Genomic DNA, 11417 nt, shown 5'->3' on the forward strand with positions numbered 1-11417 from the left:
ACATTACTTTCTCGTACTTTACTAGGTTCATGTTCATACCATTTATTAGCATATTCAAATCCTAGCTTTCTATATAACCCCCAGTGGGTTACTCTCCCTACATTGTCATGTCTTTTCTTGTATTCTTTCTCTGCCAGTATACTGCATTCACTTACAATAGGAGTAACGCTTTCCTCTTTTGATTTACATAACCTACATTGGGAATCTACGTGGTTTTTTGTCTATCTTGGCTTTTAATCAATTAGTCCTTAATGCTTGATCTTGTGCAGCTACTAACAAACTTTCTGTCTCCCTTTTCAGCTTTCCTTTTTGCAACCATAGCAATATTATTATTATTATTATTATTATATGAGAGAACAGTGTATGCCATCAAAGTGACACTGGGGTAAAATATACGAAACCCAGTATACTCATCATAACTAGTCGACTGATAATTGTACACCAGGCACATGCATTACAACCATGTGTACGCGACAGGATAATCTCATATCAAGATAAACAGCGCATGACCTTGCAGGTGGGGCCCAGTTAGAATTTTTCTTCAGGCGAAGTAGCACATCCTGCCCATAAGGGAGCAGAGAGTCCGGGGAGAGAGAGAAAGAGAGAGATATATGGTAGAATGAACAGGAGAAAAAGAACTCAATACATGAGTATGTATACATATTTTAATTGGTTTTATTCGACAGAAAGATATACAGGTTACTCGAAGGCTGAGAGTTTGATAAGTGTGAAGAACGAAACATGAGGTCCGTGAATCGCTTTGTTATTTCTGCTGATTAAAAGCGATATTTAGACTTTGTCTATCCAAAGAGATCTTTAACCCAATCTTTACATGCCATCATTTATAGCTTTATCAACTTCGAGTTCCACCATTAAAAATTAATAATTTCACGTTTGACGAAGTTTTAAAATTCTTATGACGTAAATAATACATACATACATACATACATACATACATACATACATACATACATAACAAATGCAATCTGTTATTGGAACAGTGAAGATATACAATACTTTTCTCAAGTTTAAAATGTGACATTGTTTTTCTTATCCACATTTCAATGATGGAGATTTGTGTCTTTGTTAGAAACCAGTTCCTTCCTCAGGAGAAGTATCTAAATACTTAAAACAGAGGAGAACACACATATACATACATACATACATACATACATACATACATACATACATATGATACAAAAAAGGCGCAGTGCAAGGTGTTCACAGCAACAATAATATCAACGTAGTTTGTAAAAACATATTACATTTATGGTGGTGGCATCATTGTAGTTCATAGGAAGCCTCAGTGAGTTAAGCGATTAACATGTCGTATGCATACAACAAGAGAGGAAGAGGCCGACCAAGAACCCGCTGGCTTGACACCATCAAGAGTGATACCGGAATGGACATAGCCAATCTGAAAGAAGCGTCCCAGGATAGAACTGACTGGAGGACACTGATCCAACGAGTGACCGAGAATCGACTTCCACTGAGCGGATAGAGAGAGAGATGGGGATTTAAAAAGAAATTGACCGGAAGTGACGACAGGGAAATTTAATAATTTCATATAGACGATGTTTAGTGAATAAACAGGAACAACGCCATTCTCGCTATACATTTCAATAGTCGAGCAAGATTATAGCAATGTTCACATGTAACTGGGATGGCTATCATTGGTCGACATGCAAGACACGGCACTGCCTTCTTAGTGATGTTGTTCGTTGCTGGATATAATACGTTGCAACGGTGTAAGTCAGCAGTTATTTCTGAAATATTTAAGGTCTCACCAGAAGGTATTATACAAGTAAATGTCGGTGAATGCGTCATATTCTTTACTGGCTTTAGTCATTGGACTGCGGCCATGCTGGGGCTCTGGCTTCAAGGTTTTAGTTCAACAAATAGACTCCAGAACATATTTCAACTTCGAAGTATGATACTTATTCTATCAGACTCTTTATACCGACTCGTAGAAATTACGAGAACGTAAACGAACGGATCTTTTCACTTTGACCGGCAGATTTTTTTAATAATTTCTATGTAACTAAAAAATTTTAAACTTCGTATACTGGTAGAATGTGTTTATAAAACATCTTTTTCTCTTGGCTTTCTTGAGAAAAATTCTGTAGTTTGTAACATATTTGTTGTTTAATTTCTTGCATTTCGGCAATTTCAACCAATCGATGACGTCTATTGAGGTGAAAACAATTTCTATGTTTTATAAACACATTCTACCAGTATACGAAGTTTAAAGTTTTTTAGTTACATAGAAATTATTTTAAAAATCTGCCGGTCAAAGTGAAAAGATCCAAACGAACAAATAAAAGTTGTCAAGCAGTGGTCTCACACACACACACACACACACATACACACACACACACACACACACACACGCACACATACACGCACACGCACACATGATGGGCTTTTGTACTGTTAGCATCTACCAAAGTCGCTTATATGGCATTTGTCAACCTGTATAATCTATAGAAGAAGATACTTGCCGAAGATGCCACACTGAGAGACTGAACCCGAAACCACATGGTTGCCAAGCGAGTGTCTTAACGACACAGCCATGTCTATGGCTATAAGGGAATTTATGTCAATAAACTTAAGAGATTTCGCTGGTTCTCTTTAAGTTCTCTTTACGAAATAATGTAATGTCGTGTTGTCACTTCCGGTCAATCTACTTTCGTTTTCCTTTTTTTACCCTCACATTGCATGTTAACCATTCTACTTCAGTCATATAACGGTTAAAATGCAGTTTACAGTCATTAAAATGCACAGATTGTCCTGAAAATAATGGAAGCAAATTGCGATAGAAACCGGAAGTGACGACAATGACATCCCATAAATTCATGCAAACGCTGCACGTGACATTGCTAATGCATAGAAAATACATATATTTAAAGTAACATGAAAACCATACATATATTTTTTATATATAAGATAAAAACAAGGGATCCTCCTCAATAGGCGCAGGAGTGGCTGTGTGGTAAGTAGCTTGTTTACCAACCACATGGTTCCGGGTTCGGTCCCACTGCGTGGCACCTTGGGCAAGTGTCTTCTACTATAGCCTCGGCCGACCAAAGCCTTGTGAATGGATTGGTAGACGGAAACTGAAGAAGCCCGTTCGTTATACATATTTATATATATAATTGTATGTGTGTGTTGTGGTGTGCGAGTGGTGCGTGTGTGTTTGTGTTTGTCCCCCTAGCATTGCTTGACAACCGATGCTGTGTGTTTATGTCCCCGTCACTTAGCGGTCGGCAAAAAAAGACCGATAGAATAAGTACTCTGGCTTACAAAAGAATAAGTCCCGGGGTCGAGTTGCTCGATTAAAGGCGGTGCTCCAGCATGGCCGCAGTCAAATGGCTGAAACAAGTAAAAGAGTGAAAGAGTAATGGTGTTCGTTACTGATATAATACATTGGAGCGGTGTACCTCAGCTGCTATTTCTGAAATATTCAAGATATCACTAAAAAGTACTTTCCATATTGTTTCGGTGGATACTGCAATATGAAGGAGTTAATAAAATTAGTAAATTTCACTTGTTGTCTTTATGCTCCCTTTATGAAATTATAAGAGATCACTTTTGTCACTTCAGGTTTATTTACTTCTATTTTAAACCCTTAACCCTTTAGTGTTCAGATTACTCTGTTAAATATAATACTTTTTCACTCAAATTGTTTTGAATTAATCATGCATTATCTTATAGCTTTGAGGTTTCAGTGATGTGATTGTTTATTTTTAGCATGACATTGTAGGTTAGGTGTGAGAGGCTAGATATCACCAGTTTGAATATAAAACATTTAGAATATTTGGGCCAGATGTGGCCGGTTTAAACACTAAACGGTTAAACTGTGTATTAACCATTTTATTTTAGTCTTATAACAATCATTTGATTTATCATAATAACAGATTGATATTACATTTTTAACGTTTGCCCGTCCAACTTTTTATAAGTTACTCCTAAAAGTCCGTGCTTCTTTTCTGAGTTTTAGGTAGCCCTTGTTTTATACGTTCTGGGTAATATAAAGCTTTCTTATCATAAGCCCCAAGTTACTCTGATGGTTTCAAAAAATTTGGTAGCGTGTATCATATATGATGCATAGATGATGCCAGGGAAAGATGTCTTGTGTATCACGTGTGATACACTAGACAGACAAAGGGTTGAAACGTCGAGATATAATCGGGAGGTAATTCCCTTCAGCTCGACTTGAACATATCACATAGTAATCTTTCAATAGGGACACTGCCGATCATTCGCCGGAAAAATAGTTCCTCGATGGATCGCGGATTAACCAAACGAATGCTGGGTAAAAGGAGCAGTAATTTTCCAAAGCGAGGCTGTACGGCTGCGTGGTGTCGTGAAATGTAATCGTTCAACATTATCTGTGCTTGGTCTTGTAGGCGATCCACTTGCTTCGAGTCACGGAGTCCTTTCACTTCTGAACAAAAGAACAAAATGAAAGTAAATGTTTCATCGTGGAATATTTCATAAACACGTTTATTTGCATTAATATTTGTATTATAAAAAACAAGTAAATAAAAAGACATCATGATCATCATCATCATCCTTATCATCATTGTAATTGTAACTATGACATGTTATATTAGTGAGCAGAGATGTGTTGAAGTTTGGTGGCAGCAAGTCTGCTCAACCTACATGTTTGTGTACTGCATCTCATCCTTTGGCATTGTCCAACATGTCTTGGTTCCTTGTGGCCAATAAATTAAACTGTTATTATTATTATTATTATTATTATATTATTATTATTATTATTACTAGTATTATTATTATTGAGTGAGAGAGCAGTGCATGCCATCAAAGTGACACTGGGGTAAAATATACGAAGCCCAGTATACCCATCATGACTACCCGTCTGATAAGGGTACACCAGGCACATGCATCACAACCATATGTGCGCGACATGGTGATCTCATAACAAGACAAATAGCGCATGACCTTGCAGGTGGGGCCCAGTCAGAATTTTCTTCTGGCCGGGTAACTCATCCCACTCAAAAGGTCCCTGATTAAGGGTTGTTTAAGGATGTTGAATGAATCATCCATGATTCCAGAGGTGAATTATTCAAACCCCAAAGAATCCCTCTCAACACATGGCTATGATGCTCCCCCACTACTTCTGCTCGTGATCAGAGGTGTACATATCGTCAGCCACTAAGGGACATGCTCAACTCGTTAAGGTCAAGCAACTGACAAACAAATCTGTGGTATTGAGCAGAATATTTGCTGTAGCCCATCTTTTATACCAAGACAAAACAATGCACATGATTTATTATTATTATTATTATTATTATTATTATTATTATTATAATTATTATTATTATTATACAAAGATGACGAGCTGGTAGAGTCATTAGCACGCCGAACGAAATGTCATACGTATTTCTTCCGACTTGTTACGTTCTGAGTTCAAATACCACTGACGTCAGCTTTGTCATTCATCTTCTTCAGATCGATAAATAAAATTAGCAGTCAACCACTGGAATCGATGGCATCGATTAATTCACTTCACTCAAATTTACTTTCCTCGCATCTAAATTAGAAACCACTACTATACATACACAGACGGACAGACAGACAGACAGACAGATATGCAGCAAATTGCAGGGATCTTAAACTCGGCCGTTGCTTACCTGGTCTGAACAAAATAATGGCCTTGAGACACGCATATTCTGTAGCATCAACATGCAGCTCATTGCACCTAGCTATGATGTCTTGCATAAATTGCAGTTGTGACATCATAAACGCAATTTTCTCTGTGTGGTGTGAATCCATACTCCAGCTGTTGGCAGACAGCAAAGAATCTATAAAAAGAAAGTTAAAATTTTAGGGTTTTGCTCCGCTTGCGGACAGTCAAGTCACATTGTCACCATCACCACCATAATCATTTAAAATACGTTTTCTATGCTGGCATGAGTTGGACGGTTCTGCGGAAGCCGGCGAGTTAGAGAACTGCGATGGGCTGCAGTGTCTGCTTTGATGATGTGGTTCCTATGGCTGAATGCCCCTCCCAAAGTCTGCAGAAAAATATATACTTGAATATATTCGGTATGGATAAGCGCGGGCATGGCTGTACGATGAAAAAGTTCGTTTCCCTACCACATGGTCTCGGGTTCAGTCTCAGTGCGTGACACGTCGGAGCGAGTGTTTGCTATTATTTTCCTGGGCCAATCAAAGACTTTTGAGTGAATTTAACCGACAGAATTTGAAAGGAGCCCGTTGTCTACACGCTCGAGTGCGTACATATATATATATGAGACACGCATATATATATATATATATATATATATATATATATATATTAGAAAAATTGAGGTAATCAGATCAGATTGTTCATATTTGTAGATATTTATTTATATATTACATTTTTACATATTATCATATCATTCGGATTAGCGCTTGCTCCCATTCTAGTGGTTTTTCAAATCAAATCAGTTGTGGGTAGTTTGAACCTTTTTATAGTTTCGTAGTAGTGGGTGAGGAGGAAGTGAGACAGAGAGAAAATATGTGTGTATGTGTGTGTTGTGTGTGTGTGTGCGTGGTGTGTGTGTGGTGTGCGCATTTATATCTGAGAGTGAAGAAGTGTTATTTCCGTTGGTCTGCTGGACCCCCTGTGGTTTTATAAGAACTTTGGCCGTCCATTTCAATGTCACTGAGTGTGTGTTGTGCATAGGTTGGCCTGGCAATGTCATTTGGGGTCACACTTTCTATGATCATTCTGTGGAGGTGTGTGTGTGTGTGGTGTTGTCTGTGTGTTCTGTGTGTGGTTTTTTGTGTGTGTGTGTGTGGTGTGTGTGTTGTTGTGTGGTGTGTGTGTGTGTGTGGTCTGTGTGTTTGAGAAGGGGAGAGAGACAAAAAGAGAAAAGGGAAAATAAAAATAATAATAATAAAAATAAAAATTAAAAAAATTAAAAAAATAAAAATAAAAATAAAATAAAAACAAAAAATAAAAAATAAAATAAAAAATATAAAGAATAAATAAAAATATAAAGAATAAAAAATAAAAAATAAAAATAAAAATAAAAATAAAAATAGGGAGGAAGTGGAGAAGAAAAAATATTTTTGTGTGTTGATATTTATACCAACACATTATATATACACACACACAGACTTATACATAATATTTTGAAAAAACTTTTATCGGTTCAAAATGAACAACCAAATTATACCATCTTGAAAGTTGTATGTCATAGGAAAGTTAAAACTAAAGTGACAATTAAAGGGTAAAGATGGAAGTGAATTATAAAGATAATAATATAATATGATGTATATAACAGGCAATACACACATCTACACACACACAGATTTTTCCTTCAATGTATGTTGAGTAAAGTTTCAGCCATTTCATTTGGGGAGAACTTAGCTATGAAATGTTTTTTCCATATTCCTCCTGAAGGGTGTTCATTCTTCGGACACTTGTAGAAGGGAAATATCTAAATTTTCCTTCTCCACATGTAGCTAGGTGTGTGCTTAGTGGTATTTTGCGTAGTTCTTCCTGCCGAATATGTTGTCGGTGGATCCTGGCTCGCTGCACAAAGAATTACCAGTTTCTCCTACGTAATTCTCCTTGCATGTGGGCAGGTTATGCAGTATATGACGTTCTGCGTCTTGCAGTTCATATCTGCATTTACTTTGAATATGACACCATTTTTAAATCTTATCTCTCTGTTGCTCTCTATGTATTTGTAGGTGGGGTTGCTGCCCATCTCCGCACTCTTTGCAAAGAATTCCGTTTTAGTTTCTGAAGAGAATTTCGCTCTTGTTAGGTGTTTTTTAGGTTTTTGTCCTGTCGTCTACTGTTTTTTATGCTATATTTGTTTAATATGTTTTCATTTTGGGGCTCTGTAAGGCTATTGGTAGGTTTGAATGTATGGTTTGGAAGATGTGGGTAACTCCAGGGTTGTGTGTGTTTATAAAAGGGATAGTGTTTTCTTGTTTTTGTTTTTTGGGTGTGTCCTGATTGTGTGATGTCTAGTTTTAATGCTCTTGTGATATATATAATATAATATATATATATATATATATATATATATATATATATATGTATGTATGTATATTCGAGTGTGTACATGTGTGTGTGTGCGTGCGTGTGTGCCTTTGTGTTGACATCGCCCTTCCAATCCTCCTCAAAAATATATCCTATCATTTTCCTTGGAAACAGGCGAAGACTGACGAAAGGAAAGGCACCAGCCGTAGAAAATCTGCTGCGACAATTTCTGTCTGATCCATGCAAGCATAGAAAAGTGGATGTTAAAACGATTATGATTATATCTAAAGCTGAAATATAGAGTAACCTGATTTAAGACCGAAATGTATCTGGCGCTCTCGTTGGCTGCTGTTGCTGTGGCGAATTTTCGTCTCTTTCTGATGTTTATTAAGTCTTTAAAATATTATGCCTATAAGAGATGTTATCTCAGAATGTATACGGCAGCAACTGACCTATTAACAGTATGTATACACTAAGTATGATACGTAGATGTCCATTTTAATTTAATACTACGTCAATTGCGTATACGGGATATATGTGAGTGAATATGTATGTATGTATGTATGTATGTATGTCATGAGCCATCTTCGTAGTCATAAAACGAGACAGATGAGTGACAACCTGGCCACTAGTGGTGGTGTAACACACCATACTAATCATATCTGTCGGGCATGTGGGAAGAGAGTGTAATTCGGCAGGAGGACTTAAACGACATGCAAGGTACATGAAGCCAGTTACAACTACAGCCGGCTATTACCGGTAAAGGTTTTAGTTGCCAATTTGTACAAGACATTGTAGATCTTTAGCTGGGCTAAAAAGTCACATTCGATCACAGCACCAGTAACAGTTAAGCTTCGTGCAATGGCCATACTCGATAACGAGGGGGCAGCCATAATGTATGTATGTATGTATGTATGTATGTAATTTATATAGTAGACATGGCTAATTTTGCTTTTTCTTCATAGATTGAAGAAAAGAATGTACAACCTTCATCGACTTTTAAATCTTATTGACTTTTCCTCAGAGGCGTCTACATCAATTTGTTCGATTCCAGAGAGACAAGCAGCCAATCTGTTTAGATACTCAACAATTTCAGTAGCTACAGTAAACAGGGGCCACTAATTTGTATACTGTAAGGGTTAACACTTTATCTAATATCACCAGCCTGTTAATGGGGGTCTCAGTTCACGCAGTATGAGAATATGATATAATGTATGTAGTAGATATATAAACAGGCCTGATTGAGGTACTTCTCCGTAGATACATGCATCTATATATATATATATATGTACGTATCTATCTATCTATCTATCTATCTATTCATCCATCCATCTATCTCTATTCTGTTTATCTATTGTCTCTCCCTCTCTCTCTCTCTCTCTCTATATATATATATATATATATATATATATATATATATATATATATATATATATATATCATATATATAGAGATAGATATACTTTGCTTTACCACATACCGAAGTTTAGCAGCCAAAAAACGTTAGCTATTTCTTCCACTTTAAAAAGTATTACTTAAGTTTACCATGAAATGGTCCTTTTTTCATGCCGAATTCTACTTGGTGAAATTACTGATTACTTCTTAATTAATTAATTTTACCCTTTGTTATTATATATATATATATATATAGATAGATAGATAGATAGATAGATATAGATATAGATAGATTTTCTACCGATTTTGCTGACCAAGTCAACCAATAAAGACTAACTCCCACCCTTATATTACTTTATGGTACTTACTGGTATCAATTGGCAGCGACCACTGAGCAACACTCAAGATGAACAGTTCGCACCAGGATTCCTCCAGCAAAATCGCCTGATCACGGAATGGTTGCTGCAAAAACGAAGGTATATTCCTGGCCCATTTCACAGACATGAAAAGAAGACGCGCCGCCGTTTCGTAGATGTTCTCCTGCGAAACACCCAGTGGGCTGATGTACAAATGAGGGTCTGCCAACGCTGTGAGCATACTGAACGGCGGGACCAGATAAGGGGACGGTGGACTCAAGTTTAGGGTCGACGATGATAATGACGATGATGACGATGACGATGATGACGACGACGATGCTGACGAAGATGACGGGATCTTTTGAGGGTGGTACGATGGGAAGTGTGAATTTAGTATCCCAGAAGACTTTGGTGTTGTTGTTGTTGTTGCTGCTGCTGCTGGTGCTGTATTTGCAGGTTTTTCGCTTGAGGACGAATCTTGAAAATACAAATAAAACAGAAAAAACGAGATTAGTGTGTGTGTGAGAGAGAGGGAGGAGAGGGAGAGAGCGGGAGGGAGGGAGAGGGAGAGAGGGAGGGGAGCGAGAGAGAGAGGGAGCGAGAGAGAGGGAGAGAGAGAGGGAGGGAGCGAGAGAGAGAGAGAGGGAGCGGAGAGAGAGAGAGGGAGGGAGAGAGAGCGATAGAGGGAGGGAGCGAGAGAGAGAGAGGGAGAGAGAGAGGGAGGGAGCGATAGAAGGAGGGAGAGAGAGAGAGAGACAAACAGACAGAATGTAAAACTGCTTTGAGAGGCCCGTTTTAACGGTGGAACTTCGAAGTAGACAGTCGTTTTTTATATTGGTTTCAAGCTTTGGCACAAGGCCAGCAATTTCGGGGGGTGGGGGGAAGGGGCTGAGTTAGTTACAGCGATCCCAGTGTTCAACTTGTCTTTATTTTATCGACCCCGAAGAGGGGAAAAGGCGAAGTCGACGCCAGGGACATTTGAACTCAGAACGTAAAGCCTGAAGGAATGCCGATTAACATTTTCCCCGGCGCGCTAACGATTCTGCCAGCTTACAGTCACTATTAATTTACATAAACACACACACCACCACACCACACCACACGCACACACACATACATACACGTGTGTGCGTGTGTACGTAATATTAGTAATTGCTGTGTTATACATGTGTCTATAGATATTAATTTTTAAATTCATATAGAAACATACTCGTACATGCATATGTTTCTTTATTACCCACAAGGGGCTAAACATAGAGGGGACAAACAAGGACAGACAAACGAATTAAGTCGATTACATCGACCCCAGTGCCTAACTGGTACTTAATTTATCGACCCCGAAAGGATGAAAGGCAAAAAGTCGACCTCGGCGGAATTTGAACTCAGAACGTAACGGCAGACGAAATACGGCTACGCATTTCGCCCGACGTGCTAACGGTTCTGCCACACAAACACGCGTAGGCATACACGCATGCGCACACACACATGCGTGTAGAGTGGGGGAGAGGTACAAATAACGCGGGAGAGGGAGAGGGAAAGGAAAGAAATGGGGAGAGAAGTGGTGGAACCTTGACAAACAAAGAACCTCACCTGCAGGTTCTTTAATGTCTCGCTTCTCTTTCTTCGTGGGAGGTGACCCGGGTGAGGTTTTCGAC

General features: G+C 38.3%; 1 protein-coding gene across 1 annotated transcript; it reads right to left on the bottom strand.

Annotated features, from left to right (window-relative positions):
- Window positions 1-3302: 3302 nt before the first annotated feature.
- LOC115227338 (photoreceptor-specific nuclear receptor-like) lies at window positions 3303-11411 on the bottom strand. The gene is made up of 5 exons (XM_036498598.1): window positions 11353-11411; window positions 9775-10239; window positions 5658-5828; window positions 3859-4447; window positions 3303-3634 (listed from the first exon to the last, which is right to left on the bottom strand). The coding sequence occupies exons 2-4, from the start codon at window positions 10001-10003 to the stop codon at window positions 4206-4208; spliced, it is 642 nt and encodes a 213-aa protein (XP_036354491.1). The 5' UTR covers window positions 10004-10239; window positions 11353-11411; the 3' UTR covers window positions 3303-3634; window positions 3859-4205.
- Between the last annotated feature and the right edge of the window lie 6 nt (window positions 11412-11417).

Source organism: Octopus sinensis, unplaced genomic scaffold (assembly GCF_006345805.1).
Source record: "Octopus sinensis unplaced genomic scaffold, ASM634580v1 Contig02757, whole genome shotgun sequence".
Taxonomy (NCBI): domain Eukaryota; kingdom Metazoa; phylum Mollusca; class Cephalopoda; order Octopoda; family Octopodidae; genus Octopus; species Octopus sinensis.